Source organism: Manis javanica, chromosome 12 (genome assembly GCF_040802235.1).
Source record: "Manis javanica isolate MJ-LG chromosome 12, MJ_LKY, whole genome shotgun sequence".
Lineage (NCBI taxonomy): Eukaryota > Metazoa > Chordata > Mammalia > Pholidota > Manidae > Manis > Manis javanica.
In genome coordinates, this window is record NC_133167.1 from 63,516,729 (window position 1) to 63,534,582 (window position 17,854).

The following is a 17,854-nucleotide window of genomic DNA, read 5'->3' on the forward strand; positions in this document are numbered from 1 at the left end:
GCTGAATCTTGGAGAGCCCAAGGCCAGTGTAGGACGGGTGGGCACGTAGGACTGGGCTAGGAGGGCAGGGGAGGCTCAGTGCGTGTCCCCTCCCCCCCAACCCGGACAAGCCCCACTGGGCTTTCAGCAGCCGGCAGGCGGGCAGGCAGGGGTGGTGGTGGGGCGCGCAGGGCGGGCACGTCTGGTTCGGTGTCTGGTTCCCGTTGTTGTGTCTGGCTAAATCCCTGGAAAGGAGGCTAACTGCTTTGGGGAACCGTAACTTGGGTGAAGCAGGGTGAGAGGAAAAAAAGGGGTCCATATCTTTCCATTCTCCCAGACGGCCAGGAAGCAGCGGTCGGAACCTCGCTCCCCTCCTTTTTGTCCCACCCCTGCGTTGAGTCATCTCGAAGCCCAGGACAAGGCTTAGCCCAGGTTTTTACGTTTCCCTCCCACCCAGCTCTCTGGGCCCCTGAATTTCTCGCCATGCACACCCGGAGAGGGTGAGGGAGGCAAGCTAGCGGGGGCATCACCGGGGAAACGAACTTGCCTCCAGCGCACGAGAGGCGGCACACAAAGGTCGGTGCGTAACGACCCTCCTCGCCTCTCAGCTCTGGCGCGTTAGCGTCCGAGGGCCCCGGGACATTGTGCGGGCCAGTCTGGGTAGTTCTAAGACCAGGAAGAGTAATGCCCACCAGCCACTGCCTCCACACCCTCCCTGAAAACCCCACACCTACACCCCGCGCGCGCACTCGTACAGCAACCCTGGCAGAGCGTAGACCGCGGTTCCTGGGGAAGTAACAGGTTACCGCTCGGAGTCGCGCTTTCGGCTACTGCCCAGGAGCCCTTTGGTCTGAAAGGCACTAGCAGGCAGAAAAACGGGGGAAACTCGTTCTCGTTCAACTTCACCTGGAGCGTCGGTCTTGTGCGTCTCCGGGGCGTGAGTCTCGCTGGTGGGGGTAGGATGGGCGCTAGCGCCAGGGGCCCTGCGCGGCGCACCTACAGGAGCCAGAACCGAGGCGGGCGGAGAGCACTCTGCTCCGGAGGGTAGGTGGCCGTTGCCGGGGGCGGGAGTTGGGAAACCGCGGATGAAAAGAACCAGTTAAACAGTGGAGGCTGAGCGCTAGGAAGTCCAGGCAGCAGCGCGCTTACCCCTGGACTCGGCGACAGCAAGCCGGCACTCCTGCCGCTCCTCCGCGCAGCGGCTGGCTATCCGCTCGGCTCCGCCCGGCCGTGCCGCAGGCGTGATCTCCCCGGCCTCCAGCGGCCGCCTCGCTTCAGCCAGCACCGTCCCGCACGCGAGCGCCGGGAGAAGAGAGCGCTAGGGAGAGGCGGCTGCTGGGCTTCGAGGGAGGCGGGGGCGGAGTGGGGAGGCGGGACCTGCTCGGCGGGGGAATCACGAGGCTGCTGCTCGCGGGGCAGCAGGTCGGCAGAACCGCGGGGCTCCTTTGCAGGTGCCCGATCTGCTCTGGAGCTTTAAAGGATGATTATAAACCCACATCACGGTTTTGCACCCGGAAAAGGAAAAAGGTACTCAACACAGTCTATTTTTTGAAACAGGCAGAATGTCGAGTAAGACCTGGGAAAAGATAATTCCCATGAAGAAAGTCTGCCTTGCTGAGCGGTTCTTCTTCCCTACCTTCTTTCCCTCCTCCTCCCATATCTTGATGAAGAGCAAAAGCTTTGCCTCAATTTCTTTACCCGCAACTCCCCCAGGACTGCGACTCTTCCCTGACCAAAAGTGCGTTCTGGGTCGTGTCCTCGCTGGCTCCCCTGAGCCAGGATTGGTGTAAAGGGAAAGGAGACCTCCAAAAAGGGAGAACACTGCGACCCCGGAGCCCCTCCGTCCCTTTTTCACTTCGGTGACCTCCTCCAGCTCCTGGCTTCCCCGAAGTACTGCACCGGAGCACAACACCCGCTGTCTCCGGCAGAGAAGAGGGCCTGGCTTTGGTCCTCGTGGTGATGGGGAGAGAAGTCCTCCTGACTGACTGCATCCGAAGGTTGATAACACTCAGGAGTGCTGCTCCACACTGGGGATTCTAGTGCACAAGAGGTGGCCCCTGGGGGGCTGGGGAGGGGCAATGGACGGTCGTGCCTCTCCTGGCCAACTCCCTTCGATTTCGCACTTTTTAAGGATTGTTCCTTTGCAATGTATAAGAATATTTAATTCCTGTTGTCTGAAAAGTCCCTTCTCGTAAAAAGGCGTTCATAGAAAAATTTCCACCAGAGGGCGCTAGGCGCCCAGAGACCGAGAGGCCCTGGCCTCGCCAGGTCTTTCCCCCAGCGCTGGAGCCAACACCTGGAGGGGCTGTCCGGCTCCGTTTGTTACCCTCCTGTTCCTTCAAGCCATCCCTCAGCCACCTATTCTTTAGGGCAAGAACGTGTGTGTGTGTGTGTGTGTGTGTGTGTGTGTGTGTGTGTGAACGTGTGTGTGTGTGTGTGTGTGTGTGTGTGTGTGTGTGTGTGTGTGTGTGTGTGTAGGATACCATGCAGCCAGTGGTTCCTTTAGGGGTTTCCACAGTGATTTTTTTCCTGTGCAGCAGGCAGGGGTTGTTTATGGACATGTCTGCCGGCTTGCTGGTCCCTTTCTGACTGTCCAGCGCCTTTCTCCACGACGCAATGGGGATGTAGAAAAATCTTAACAAATCGCCTAGAATTCTGTAAGGGACATCGAAGAATCTGCGTAAGAAGATAAAGCTTGACCAGTAAGAGGGATCTCGCCGTGGGGTTTGTACCTGCGTTGACCTTGGTATTAAAGAAAATACTGTCGCCCTCCCTCCACCTTACAACAAAAGCTCGGGTACTTTCTAAGGACACAGAAGCATCCTGAACAGCGTGCCTGCGTTGACTGCAGCTGCGGGCTCGAGAGCTCTGTGCTAGTACAGGAAACATCCCTTCACACCTTGCACCGCGTAGCTTTTCAACACTTGAAATGCGCGGTTTATTGCGAGGTGAGGTTCAGAATTCCACCCACGTATCCTCCTCGTCCCTAAAACGGTTGGTTGCACCAGTCATTGAGCCCGGTGTCAGTGTCAAATCATTCAAGACGCGCAGGGACGGAGATGGGCTGGAGGAGGTAACAAAGCCCGGTGCCCCTCGGGGTCCGCTGTCCCAGGAAGACCCCTGCACACCTTGTCTCCTCAGCCTACTCCTAAGATTCGAGATTACCCGGAAAGGAAGATTCGTTTATCTTCACCTGTGGCATCAGACCGAGAAATTTCCAACTACTCTCTCTTCTGACCCCTGTGCCCAAAACTCATTCTTAACGTTTTAGCGATAAAAAAAAAGTCTTGTTAAGTAACAAATATCCTACAAGACTTACGTATTGCAAATTGAAGCTGAGCCCATTCAGCTACGAGGACACGCCTCCATTTCTCCTTTACGTAGAGCGAGGGGAGGAATTAAAATTCATCCTTAATTTAAAAATGTTTAAGTGTTAGTCATTAATTAACTAAGCGAATATTTATTAATCACCTACTATGTGTCAGGCACTGTTCTCATGGAGCGTCCCAGCCATTTATATTATCTCCGCATTTATGGAGTTGACGTTCCAGCTAGGCGGGTAGAGTAATATTGGCTTGGAGATTTCGGCTTTGATTTAATTTTTAGTTATCTCCCATTCCAACCTAGACATGGACTTAGCTACGTTAGGGAAGGCCTGGAATGCCACTGAGTTCCCGCACATCCTGGTGGGAGGCAGGGCTTGGCTCTTTCAGGACGAAGGACAGCGCCTGCAGTTCAGTTCTTTAATCCTTCCTCCCTTTAGTGTGGGCTTCATCAACCCGCGCCGCTCGCCCCCGGCCCACCTCCTTCGGCCCACCTCCTTCCCGGCAGTAACTGATGTGTTTGTTCAAGGGTCTGGGGTGATGGAGTATCTCACTCCTTCCTCTTTGCCCGGAAAGAATTTGCATTGAAGGTGGTTATGGGTTTTGGTTTTTTTTTGGCTCCTCAGAACATTTGGCATCTGTATTTCTGTGTTTTTCACTCTTTTTATATTTTATTGCTCTCCAAGGAAGATGCTCTGGATAACGGGGGTGGAAAGAGCTATCCTCTCTAGGGACTCGAACCAGTGGTAAGGCATGGCCCGGAAGGGAGGGGTGTCCGCCCAGCTGTTACGTTTACATTTGATCTCAGGTTTAGCGCTTTGAAGAAACGAGAAGAAAACGCACAGAGGCAGAAGAAAGTGGGCGAGAGCGACCCCTCCAGTCTCTCCCGGGGTCAGGAGTTTGCAAGCCTGCAGCAGGCTACTCAATCCTGTCTGCCTAGGACAACCTTCCTTTAGGTCAGCGATGTCTTGGGACTTGGGAACACGACCCTCCACCACAGTGCCCTTTCCCAGGAAGGTTTAACAATATTCCAACCCGATTTGGAGCATAGCCTTTCAGCAAAGGAAAAAAAGGTAGTGGGTGGGAGGAGAGTAAGGCGTGGAAGGGGCGCCCAAGCAGGCTACGGGGGAGATTTTTACGCATAAAATATGGTCCACGTCAAGGTGAGTAAATAAGAAACGTCAGTCTTTTCCTTTTCTTTGACGCATTTAGCATTTTTAGACTCTAGGAAAGGTAATTTAGAGCCATGGTGTTGGTTAATTTCAGACGGCTCTTTAAGGTCTATTTTAAGTATCTAATTAATGACCAAAAGAAAAAAGAAAAAGAAAAAAAAATGGCAGTGCTCACCGTTTAAACGTCTGTCTCCGGAGACGAGGGCTGTGGGAAACGTTGTTAACCTCACACTCGGCTTTTCTTAAGTCAGAGCTAAGATTTATTCGGTGCTTTTGTGTACTTTAAACAGTTCCCCAAATCATTCTGGACTTTCTTTGGGGACCAAGGCTAGGTCGACACCCTAACAGACCACTTCACACTCACTCGTGGTAGACTAGAAGGGGTTAAATGGGTGGTGAGGCAGGCAGAATTCCAGCCAGAAATGCTGGTGGAGAGGGCTCCGGAAATTACCTTTTCTCCTAACGAACGGTGCCGAGTTCCTGAGATAATCATCAAATGGCCCCTTTCTTCTTGATATTCAGAAGATGAAAATAGTCTAATATTAAAGAAATTAATCAAGGAGGACAGAGTATTTGTGTTTGCAAATTTTTTTAGTCCAATGCTTGCTATTCCAAACGCGAAGACACGAAGACAGGGGGACCACCAGGTGGCGATAGATCACAATTTCTGAGCGGACAAACAACAGGCTCCCACAAGGGGGCAGTGCTTCAGGAAAACTGCAGGCCATTTCCAGCTCACTCACACGCTGACGTATTTCACAAAGCAGGGCCTTTTTTAATGCTCAGAGATACTGCCACAAGTGGCCTAAAACACCCAGGGTCTCTGTTCCTTTGGGGAAAGGGAGAGGGGTACAGAATATCCGTTCCTTTTCCACAGAACTGCATCCCAAAGGCAGCCTGAGGAAGGAAGCTGTTACCAGGCAGGGTATTTCACTGCAAAACTGGAGACCAAAGAGGTAGCAGATTTGGGTTGCAAGTCTGACAGAAATCCTTTGAGATTTATCTGTCTTCTGCTCTTCTCTCAACAAAAACTAAGGCAAAATTAGTCCTTTCACAAAAGAGTAGGATTCAAGAGAGATGATTTCTCACATCAAGATGCTTTAGTGAAACAGAATAAGGAATGGGAGGCTAGGTATAGTGATATTTTATCCATTTCTTTAGGGTAAAAGCTCTTGAATTATTTAAAATAGCATGTATGTAGCCCCTGTTTTCAGACTTACATGCCTGGAAATGCTGTTTGTGAGAAGTTCTGGAAAACTTGGACTTGTGAAGAATCTGATAACTTAAACTTCTGTTTCAGATCAGATTCCTTGCCTAATCCTGGCCAGTTACTCCAAGGAGAAAACTGGAAACTTAATTGCAGGGATTCATCATTGCTACTCTAGCTCAGTCCCTTTCATGTCAAGAATGTACGTGTAAGAATTCAGTGGAACTTATTCACACCCAACATTCTCACCTGTATCATTTTCAAATCAGTGCCATGGGTTTTCTCAAAGCAGTCATGTGCAGCTCATTCTTTCTACTTTACCCTCAGTTGCAAGGCTGGATCCTGTTTTCTTTATCTTTGGGTGAGTCTGGGATCCTTTAGATCTGCACAACCTGAAAGCTCAAGCAGTCTCTAAATACACAGATTAAATATCATCTCACTGGGCTATAGGCACATTGTCTCAACTTCACAGTGAGGGACAAGCCAGGGACGAGTGTTGGAACATGGGGAAACTTAAATTGGTAAAACTCATTTCCCCCTAGATTACTCCCACCCCTCCCCCTTTTGATGTTGGGCTTGGCTGTGATTTGCTTTGGCCACTGGAATGGAGCTGAATTGTAAACCCATGTTTTAGGGTGGTGTGTTACACATTACTTTTGTGGCAATTGCCAATGAACACACCCTCTCACACCAATAACGGCAAAGAGAGCCAAGATGGGACTCAGAGAAAAGTCCTGGCATAGGCTGCCCAGGATTGCTCACTGTGGGCCCAGTTTGACCTGATGGTGGTGGTAGTGGGGCTAGGGGTGGGAGGCAGGTCATGTTAGAGACTGTCTCTCCGTGTCTGTTTCTCTCACTCTAGAAACATGACTAACAGAAATAATTATCATGTTATAGAGGGGAGAAATCTATCTCATGGAAATTATGGTGTGTTTATTGTATTAATCCTCATTTAATTATTACATGAGACCCTCTATTTTGTAGATGAGGAAACAAATACAGAGGTTTCAGGACTTCCTGGACACAGTTCACTGCTCTGTGAGGCCTCATAACCCTGCCACACAATAACCATTTGACCTTGGACAATCACTTAATCTCTCTGGACAGTTATAGTAGGGCATCAAGTGAGACCAGATAAAACTTCATTCATCTGAAATAATTTATTATTAGCATTTCATAACTTTTCACTGGGGAATCTTATCATGTAGTAAATGGCTGTGGACTCAAGAACTTCTTGAGGACTTCATGGCAGCTTGTTACGGAAGGAAAAGCAAAAACTTAGTTAATCAAATGAGTTCAAATGTTGATTCTACTTATTAGCTATCTTTTCACTGCTGTCATTCTAATTTTTCTCATCAGTAAAATGGGGGCTAATATAAGCTGTGTGGGATTATTTGATACCCATAAAACCCATAATAGTAAGCTCAGTTGTGCCTGGTTTACAGTGTTCAATAAATGTTCTCTTCCTCCTCTTAGTTCAGCAATGAATTTGACCCATTTAAGTATATTCTCCTTGGATGTATAAGCTAAGCCTAATAGGTATTTTGTTTTGTTGCCCATTTGTCTCAGCAGAGCTTGGTCACCCCAATACGGACCTGAGGCCCTCCTCTTTAGTAACTTGGAAGTTTTTTAACCCACAGAGAAATTTTGATTCCTAAGGGAGAAATTCTTCTGATGGAATATTCAAACTCATCAGAGAAGGAGTGGAAGGGAGACAGTTGTGTGAACTCCTCACCTTGCCGCAGGACCCTCCCCTCCTTGCTGTTTCTTGAACATTCTCGGCATGCTGCCACTTCAGGGACTTGCAACTACTGTTTTTCTGCTTGGAAAGCTCTTCCCCCAGGTATTTGTAGGATTTGTTCCTTTTCGTTCTGGTCTTTCCTCAAATGTTCAAATGTTATTTTCTCAGTGAATGTTTCCTTAACCTTCTATTAAAAATAGCCATTCTCCCCTACCACAGCACTCCCTATCCCTCCCATTTTTCCCTATAACACTTTTTTTTTTTACCACTCTTGACATATTTTATGTTTTATTTATTGCTTCTTTCTTCCCACTAAAATGTGAGTTTTAAGAGGGCAAGGCTTTTTGGTTTATTTTTTAAGCCAATATATTCCCATCACAGATTGATTCCTGGAACACTGTAACTACCTAATGTCTATTTTGCTGGGTTTTATTTTGTGCAGCTGAATAGGCTAATATATTCCTAAAATCTTCAGGTAGTGATCTGGAAGGCACCTAGCAACTGCAGAATGAATGTGGGTAGTCATTTTGCATCAGTTTCTTTCCTGGCTACATCTGGACTCAGATGAGTTAAGAAAATGGAGAGAAGGAAGAATTAAGTTCCCAAAGTTAGTCGTCAGGAGGCCTCCATCAGCCAGTGGAGGGGCAGCCGGTTACATCGGTATTCAGACCACTGCTTTTAATAGGTGTGAGAGATCTGAATTTAGCAAGTTTTAGTTTGAGACAAGTTTCTTAAAGCATTCTTTAATTCCATTTAGTTCATGGTTTTTAATGTTTTTCTTATTTTCTTTCATTACTGGGTTGAAAACTAAGAGATGGTGGCTTTAGGATGATGATGATGATATTTACTGATTAAATATTCTGCCCCACCTTTGGTTAAATTCTTCTGATGCTAACAGGAAGAAACTGACAGAAATGGTACCTGTTATGATGGGAAAGAGACTTTCCTTCTAACACTCCATCCAGTGGTAGACAGGGAACTGTGAAATTTATCATTTTTATACAATGGCCATTTTTGATTAATTCTTTTTATGGAAAGATGTTTAGAGTAATTTTTATTAGAGATGAAGAGACACTTAGGGACATGAGGGCGTGAGACACTAAAAGCCTAGTTACACAGGAGCAGAGGTGGCAAGCTAAAATATTAACAGAAGGGAGTGGGAGAGGAGCTCATGAAACTTAATCAATTTAGTAAAAAACACATTTGTACAGTTATGCAATGAATTCTAAGAAAATAGGGACTTGAGGGAGCTACTGGTGATGGATTGCAATTATCCCTATTTAACCTATCCAGTTAGGCTATCCAAGGGTAAGCAAGTTTGCAAATATGCCCACTGTTCTATGAAGGTCAGCAAGTTTCTGTCTCAGGTGGCATTTCTTTTCTGAACTTAATGACATTTTTATTTACTTAATAGTATGTATCCTTATTAGGAGATTCTGGCACACCAAAAAGGGCACTAAGGGCTCACACACAATAGGCACTCCACGGATATTGTTTTCTTTCTTCCCTTCCTTACATTAACTTTTCTGTATCTCAGGTCAGTTTTACCTTAATTTTCTTTTTAAAGCTTCTTTCTTTTAAAAAGTACATATATTTTTCCTTTCAAGTAACATGGTTGTTAAAAGAAAGTATATGGACTTATAATGAAGAAAAATGAAATAACCTCATAATCAAAACACAATAATGATTAACCCTATTAATTTTTCCCAGATTTCCCACCCCAAATATAGGCTCAATTTTTTAGTACTGAATAGGTATTTATACACCCATGTTCATAGCAACATTATTCATAATAGCCAAAAGGTGGGAGCAACCCAAGTGGTCTGTTAATGGATGAATGGATAAACAAAAGTGATATATACATACAAAGGAATATTACCTAGCCAAAACACAAGGAATAACATATTAATACATGCTACAATACAGATGAACCTTGAAGACATTATGCTAAGTGAAATAACACAGTCACAAAAGGGCCAAATATTATAGGATCTCACTTACGTGTGGTGCCTAGAGTAAATTCATGAAGACAGAAAGCAGAACAATGGTTGCCAGGGACTGAGGGCAGGGGAAATGGAGAGTCAGTCATGCTAAACAGGCACAATCTGAGAAGATGAAAACGTTCGAGATAGATGGTGGTGATGATTTCACCACAATACAAAAGTACTAAATGCCACTGAACTGTATGTGCACTTAACAATGGTTAAAATGGTAAATTGCATGTTCTGAATATTTTACCACAATGGAAAAGTTTTTAGATATAAAAGTGATACATGCCCATGACACAAAAGGGAATAAATAAAAGGTGTAAATCGAGAAGTAACGCTTTTCTTATCTACCTCCCCTCCTCAGTTGCACAACCTAGAGATAACTATTTGAAACAGTCTCATATTTCTACTTTATACATATTGTAACTGGCATAAAGATCCAGCAGATCCCCTTCCTTGACTTTGAGTGACTACTTGGAGCCCTGAGGGTGACCTAAAGAGTCTAGTTTGGTTTACCATCTTAGAGCATGTTATTGGTGTCATGCCTGCTATCCTGCAGCAACTACAAGGGGTAGGACTCTAGGCTGCAAGTAACAGAAAATCTGAGATAAGTAGGATTAAGTAGTAAGAAAATTTATTGTCTTAAATGGGTACTCAGAAATAGGGTAGGCACTAAACCATATTTGCTCTACTGAGTCAGTCAAAACATCAAGTACTATATATTTGTTCTCCCTGCTCCACTGTCTTTAGCACTGGTTTCCACCAAAAGCCTCCTCATGGTTCTAAGATGGCCTCCTAGCCATAAGGGCTACATGCTTTCTTGTCCAAATCCAACTCCTGCTTATGTTTTATTAGTGTAGATTGGCTGAGTTCTGCCCTTGCCTTGTAATAACTAGCAGCAAAGGGATGTTGACCAAAGGGTAAAAAGTTTCAATTATGCAAGATGTGTAAGTTCTGGAGATCAAATGTACAGTATAGTGATGATAGTTACCATCATCAGTACCTGACAGTACTATCAGTAGTTAGTAGTTATCAGGCTATCAGTACATACAATTATCTTTCCTACTAAACATGTTCACCTTCAATATTAAAATAAAAAATACTCCTTCTGAGAAAAGCAGGAGTTACACTACTTGTATCAGAGAAAATCAATTTCAAAACAAAGTAACAAGAAACAAAGGAGGACATTACATAATGATAAAGGGGTCAGTCCAACAAGAGAATATAAACATTATAAATATCTATGTACCCAACAGAATAGAAAGCCCAGATATAAACCCAAGCATATATGGTCAATTAATATATGATAAAGGAGCCATAGGACATACAATTGGGACATGACAGCCTCTTTAACAGCTGGTATTGGCAAAACTGGACAGCTACATGAAAGGGAATAAAACTGGATTACTGTCTAACCCCATACACAAAAGTTAACTCAAAATGTAATAAAGACCTGAATGTAAGTCTTGAAACCATGAAACTCTTAGAACATAACATAGGCAAAAATCTCTTGAATATAAACATGAGCAACTTTTTCCTGAACACATCTCCTTGGGCAAGGGAAACAAAAGCAAAAATGAACAAATGGGACTACATAAAACTAAAAGGCTTCTGTACAGCAAAGGACACCATCACCATCAGCAGAACAAAAAAGTATCCTACATACAGTATGGGAGAATATATTCATAAATGACAGATCTGACAACAAGGCATTAACATCCAAAATATATAAAGAACACACATGCCTCAACACCCAAAAAGCAAATAACCCAATTAAAAGGTGGATGGAGGATCTGAGCAGACACTTCTCCAAAGAAGAAAATCAGATGGTCAACAGACACATGAAAAAATGTTCAACATCGCTAATTATCAGGGAAATGCAAATTAAAACCACAATGAGATATCACCTCACACCAGTTAGGATGGCCAACATTCAATAGCCAAGGAACAACACATGCTAGCGAGGATGTGGAGAAAGGGGAACCCTCCTACACTGCTGGTGGGCATGTAAATTAGTTTAACCATTGTGGAAAGCAGTATGGAGGTTCCTCAAGAAGCTCAAAATAGAAATACCATTTGACCCAGGAATTCCACTACTAGGAGTCTACCCAAAGAAAATAAGATCCCAGATTCGAAAAGACATATGCACCCCTATGTTTATCACAGCACTATTTACAATAGCCAAGATAAGGAAGCAACCAAAGTGTCCATCAGATGAATAAATAAAGATGTGGTACGTATACACAATGGACTACTCTTCAGCCATAAGAAGAAAACAAATCCTATCATTTGCAACAACATGTATGGAGGTGGAGGGTATTATGCTCAGTGAAATAAGCCAGGTGGAGAAAGACAAGTACCAAATGATTTCCCTCATTTGTGGAGTATAACAACAAAGCAAAACTGAAGGAACAAAACAGAGGCAGACTCACAGACTCCAAGAAGGGACTAGTGGTCACCAAAGGGAAGGGGTTGGGAAGGTGGGTGGGGAGGGAGGGAGAAGGGAATTAAAGGGCATTATGATGACCACACATAATGTAGTGGGGTCATGGGGAAGGCAGAGAGAAGACAAGTAACGACTCTATAGCATCTTACTATGCTGATGGACAGTGACTACAATGGGGTGTGTGGAGGGAATTGGTAATATGGGTGATGTAGTAACCACAATACTGCTTATGTGAAACCTTCTTAAGATTGTATTTCAATGATACCTTAATAAAAAAAAGTACTCCTTTTGCTTCATGTCCTCCAACAATACCTCATCTTTCTCCTTTCCTTCATAGTCAAATTCCTTGTTCACCTTCTCCTTACCTCTTATGCACTCAAACTCACTGAAATAGGACTCCCACTGCCCCATTCAACAGATAGTGCTCTCCCTAATGTCACCAACCCCCTCTTTGTGGCTATCCAGTCACCTTTTTTAGTTCTTACCTGATTTGTCACCTCAATAACTTTTGTTATTGATATTTCCAGACTCTGAAACCGTCTCCTGAGTCTCTGTAGTGGTACTTAGTATCAGTCAGGACACTTTTGGCAGCAGGTAAAAGAAACCTCAGTCCAAAGTGTTTCAGAAAATAAGAAAGTCTATCTCACAGAACAGTAAGCTCAGACACAGGGCTGCCTCCCACAGCAGTCGGTTCTGTGGCTGAACATCACCTTGCTTCTTTTCCTCTGCCAACCACAGCATCACCTTCACCCTAAGATTTATTCCTCTCATCACCATAAAACGGCTGCCTGCAGTGAGTAGGGCAGCATGCTTCCCAGTTCTTAAGCAGAGGAACGGCACAGCCTCTCCTCCCAGTCATGAAAAAATGCCCTTCATCTGGTTGGGCCAGTGCAGGTCACACATCCACCTTCAGAACAATAACAGCCACCTGAGAAATGCCATGTACTGATAGGCTGAGGGTGTCCTTCCTGAGCCCCAAGGCTATGTCTGTAGTGAGTAAATATCTGCACAGAATCAGGGCTCTCTTAGCAAAGAAGCAAGGAGGGATGGATCGTGAGTAGGCAACCAGTGGCTTCCACTCTGCTCAATTTCCTGATTTTTTTCCTGGCTGTCTTTTTGGTCTCCTTTCCACATTTCTCTTTCTTGGACTATCACTTAAGTGTTGTTTATCATTTAAGATAATTCTATTTCTATTCAGACTATACTTTCTCTGTGGCATTGCCTTATCTTTGATTACTATCTCTAATCAAAGAGATATTTCTGTTACGTGTTATCTGACTCTAAACTAATGACTCCTAATTAAGGTGTATGTCTGCAACCAAACTGTCTCTTCCAAGCTCCATTCCATGAATTCCAAAAATACCAACACTTACCTAATACTTCCTGTCATAGGCAGAATAATGTCCCACTCCCTACCCCCACCCCAAAGATGTCTATGGCTATGTCCTAATTCCCAGAACCCATAAATACGATTTTGGCTGAGTGAGACCCACTTTGGATTACTGTAAGGTAATAAATTTGTGTTGTTTTAAGCCAAACCTCATGGATTTGTTGGATTAAATAAATTAATGTGTGTGGAACAGTACCTGGCACACAGTGGTATGTAAGTGCTTTCAATTACTATTTCCTTCTTTGAGTAACTCATAGTGAGCTAAGACCTAAATATGAGGAAAGAGCTTGAACTAATATGGATAAATTAAAGGAACTCTGTTCCAAATAAAGAACAACTAGATTAAAATGCAGCTGTCTTCTTTTCACCTCCATGGTATACAGTAATGAAAATACATTATGATTAAACCATATTAGCTACTTTCATCAGCGCTTTCCTCACTTAGATCCTCGCTGCTTTCTCCTTCACTTTCACCACTACTGTCTTCATCACTGTCTTCATCATCTTCCTCAAGATTTTGAGCTTTCTCTGCCACAGAAAGAAAGAGAACTGCTTAAAATGTTTCTTAACATTTCCACTTTTTGAAAAACCATAATTCTTTTGCTTCTCCCCCAACTAAGAAATACTTATTTTTGGAACATGATAACTGAGCTGAACTTTGCTTACTGTATAGAGGTCAAAGTTACTGTATAGAGGTCAAAGTAGCAGTACACGGAAGAGTATATTCTAGCTGGCATAAAGATGTTTATGAATTTAAAGTATATTTAAAACATAGGTCTATAAAAATGTGTTTTTACTATTGTCAATGTAATTCTTAAATAGAAAAAGAGTAAGATGAAGGGTTATTTAGAGGGTACTGGCTTTCCTTGGAGTTGTGGGATAACCCCTTTAATACATGGGGCAGTTGGCATATTCTGTTCCCTCTGCAGACTCTGTTGATGACTGGCGCCCATGGAGCCTGCTTTGCTTGGGCAGTTCCACTCCATAAAGAAAAGGGAGTCATCTCAACCACCCACAGAGGACAAGCTGGTTTCATTAAACCCTCCACGACAATCATTAACCTTTTCTTAACCACTTCCTAAAGATATACTTTGCCAATATCCTAAGATAATGGGTTTTTAAATAGTGACTGTTCATAGTTTCTATAAGAAAGAAGGAATTTCAATTTTTAAATTTACCCATCAGCAACATTTCTTCAATAAGTGAGAAAAACTCCTTGGCCTCAGGATTTTCTGGTTCATAGATTAGGACTGAAAATGGACAACAGAATGTGTGTTACTAATATTCAAAGTGTTTCAGCTAACAGGATCCTCAGAATGCAACTGCAACTGTCAATCAGAGTAAATGAAAATGCACAAAGTGATGAACACCAAAAATTATACCGTGGGTATATCTAAGTGCAAATAGACTGCTCTACTTATCTTAGGTGCTTTGTAAGAGAAATGATCTACATTATATTTTTTTATCTCCTGCCCAGAGAATGCAATCCCCATCACTGTGAAGCTTCCCTCAAAATCCTGTAGCCCAAGTGTTTCTTGACTGTTATTCCCCAAACAAGGTACAAATTCCGCAAAATATGAAGGCTTTGCTGATGAGAAGTCTGTGTGCCTAGAGATCTGTTAATCCCTCTTATCTCGTGTCACCCACCCAATGTCTACATGACACATCCTTTCCTAAAGGCCTGTCTGAACATGAAGGAACAGAGTTCTTTGTTTTTGTTTTTTAATACAACCTCTTCCATGGTAGAGATGCTATTTTAAAAAACTCATCTTTCAAATAGGGAAAACTGATGTTTCTTCTCTCCATTTTGAAACTTTTACCCTAGTTCAGACCCACCATTGCCTACTTAACAGTGTTCTCCCTCCTCTTCAGACCCATTGTTTTTAGCACTATTTATTCTTTTCTATTGTTCCCTTATGTCAATGTGTCATCTTTCCTTTGGACTAAAACAACAGATTTTTTTTAAGGCTTGTAGTTATGTTACCAATGTCCTTGAGGCCAGAAAGATACATACATTATGTTTCAGTGTTTTTTAGACTATTTTATTTTTTCAGATCTCATTCTACAGATCTCTCTGTACCTTCTTCCTACCTGCCATGAGTATATTCTTAATTCTGTATCAGCCATTTAATATGACTCCTGAGCAATACCTTGATGGCCCCCAGGGGGCACTGAAACATCAAATGTGCTATTCACCTGGCTAAGAGGAAGAGAAAACAATCACCATGGATGGTTCAAGTAGGCCCCAGTGGCTCGTAGGTCCTCACCCCATATGGTTTTCATCCTAACACACCAAACACTGTCTTTATTTCCTAATCCACTAACATAAATTTACCATCAATCTGGGTCAGCATGACTGTGTACCTGCTGTTCCAAAGCTGCTTTTAAGCATCCTATAGTTATTTATACATCTTTTAAGATTTCTAATAAAAGTAACTTATTATTCATTTAGACTTGGATGAAAATATGCTTATCATTAGCAGTCTAAATCTTTCTCTGAGGCTAGTCTCTTTATAGAGCAGGGTTTCTCCAACTTGCCCCTTGAAATACTAGTTTCTTAAGATGTTAATAAGTATTTGGAAAACTAGGTTAAATGAAGTCAATCAGGTAAAGTTTAGAGTAGGAGCAATTGCAGGATTTTACAGAACCATTATAATGCTCATAACTATTATAAATCTTATGAAAGGAAAATGTGATTTCCCCAATGTATTATTCCCATAGAATCCTTTTTGGTAGAATGATTAAGAAATCTTGAATTAACAGTCCTTGGGACACAGTTTAGAATACTTCATACTGGAATTAGGATTACTCCATGGGATTGGAGTATGGAATCAGCTACTTCCATGGTTTAACAAAAATTGCTGTCAAATGTCAATTTTCAGAGTGAGGGAATAGTACCTGCTTTGAAACTTAGCCCAGTAATATCCGTTCTAGGTGATGAATCAAAAGGTCTTCTTACTCCTTGGCAAGCTAGTAGAGTTTGTAAAGAGATAAAAGACTCCAGTACATGCAGTTAGTGTCCTGGGGGTTGTTTCCCAACCTGGGCCTATAAGCAGAGCCCAGAATGAGCCCCAAAGGAAGATGCCAAATGGGAATCCTGGTTCTGCTACTGTCTAGCTAGGTCATCTTAGGGAAACTGATTAATATTTCTGTATCTCAGTTTCCTTTCTTTAATAATCCTATTGACACACTGGGCTGTTTTGATGAATCTATGGGATAAAGAAGACAAAGTTCTTAGTCCAGTCCTTGGTACATGGTAAGTGGTGAATAAATACTATTATTAGTTTTCCTGTAACAATTCTAGACTTAGGAAAAGGCTTGGTACCTTCCTAAATATTCAGTGGATGCTTTCTTCTGGCTGAAGGGCTGGATCAGGGAACCAGGGGGTTCTGCTGCCCCTGGGGTTCTAAGTCCCTCAATCTGGAGACTATTCTAGGGTAGGCAGAATGTTGATCTTGTTCACTGCTGTATCCCTAGGAGAGTACCTGGCATGGAGCTGGGGCCCTCAAAACACTAAAGAAATGGAACAAATGAATACAATACAAATGAATATAGAGGAGAAAGCAGTCCTTTTATGCCTAGATAAAATTATACTCTAGGCTATCAGGAAACTGTAATTTATTTTACTCAAAAAGAAATAGAAAACTTTATGGGAACAATCATTTCTGAAGATAATCTGTATTTGTGCTAGACCAAAATGATGAGAACCAGGTTGGTCCTCAGTCCATTATTCGTAAGCATTTACAACTATTATAATTGATGATGTCTTCCAGGCATATATATATTTGATGTCTCCTAGGCATAAGTGTTTCTTGTGTAGACTCTCCAACTGGCTGTGAGAAGTAGGACTGTGCCCTGCTTACAGGTCTCCTTCTTACAAGAAACAGGAAGATTGACTGGCACAAAATCTCAGTCATGAGATGATCTAAGAAAAATACTTGGGACTCTTTGACTTTCAGTCCCCCTTAAAAAATCACGTTTCTAGGCTGCCTCCAATGTGGAGGAGGAAATGGCATGCAGTGGAGATCTCAGTTCTGCATGAGGCAGCAGCATAATGGCTGAGGAAGTATGAGGCTCATATAAAAGCTGTGTGTGGAAGACAGATACAATTCAAGCCTCTGCCAACAAACAGCATTTATTGGAGGAATGCACTACACATTTTTTAAATGGTAGGACAAGCAGAAAAGGCCTCCATGGGCACCTGGGATGCCAGGTGGGAAGTCCTGAAACCAAAGATATAAATGGCCATATGGTTACTGGTAGCAGACAACATACCAGTAACCTTTGGCTTTGTTTCAATAAAATGAATTTGTAAAACATTTTGGAACGGACAGGGATGCATTATTTTATAAAAATTGCCTCAGATGCAAATAAAGGAAAAAAATATATTGAGTATAGGAACCTTTTCAGGCCTGACTGACCCATAAAAGTATCTATTTTCCAAGTCTGCCTCCTTGACCAGAAACATAAGCTTATTAATCAAATGAGGAAATAGAAATGCAGGAGGATATCAGAGGCTTTCAAGCCAGATGCAGGATCTAATCCTAACTCTGTAGCTGTGTGATTTTTTGTGGATTAGTTCTCCTTGCTAAGCCTTAGTTTTCTCAT

At 43.1% G+C, this 17,854-nt stretch overlaps 2 protein-coding genes across 5 annotated transcripts in view; both read right to left on the reverse strand.

Moving 5' to 3' along the window:
* The window catches only part of GAD1 (glutamate decarboxylase 1), a 44,287-nt gene extending 42,403 nt beyond the window's left edge, over positions 1-1,884 (reverse strand). Inside the window, exon 1 of the mRNA XM_017666337.3 lies at positions 1,129-1,884. The gene's annotated coding sequence lies outside the window, so the exon portion shown is untranslated. The remainder of the gene's footprint in view (positions 1-1,128) is intronic.
* A 612-nt stretch (positions 1,885-2,496) lies between these two features.
* The window catches only part of ERICH2 (glutamate rich 2), an 87,733-nt gene continuing 72,375 nt past the window's right edge, over positions 2,497-17,854 (reverse strand). For 3 of the 4 annotated variants that reach the window (XM_073218705.1, XM_073218706.1, XM_073218707.1), the window contains 4 exons: positions 14,425-14,496; positions 13,688-13,774; positions 9,424-9,480; positions 2,497-7,562 (listed from right to left, as the gene is read on the reverse strand). In XM_073218705.1, coding sequence (XP_073074806.1) covers positions 7,336-7,562; positions 9,424-9,480; positions 13,688-13,774; positions 14,425-14,496 — 443 coding nt within the window. In that variant the 3' untranslated portion in view covers positions 2,497-7,335. Of the gene's footprint in view, positions 13,775-14,424; positions 14,497-17,854 lie in introns of all 4 variants that reach the window. The other variant, XM_017666338.3, reaches the window with a different exon arrangement.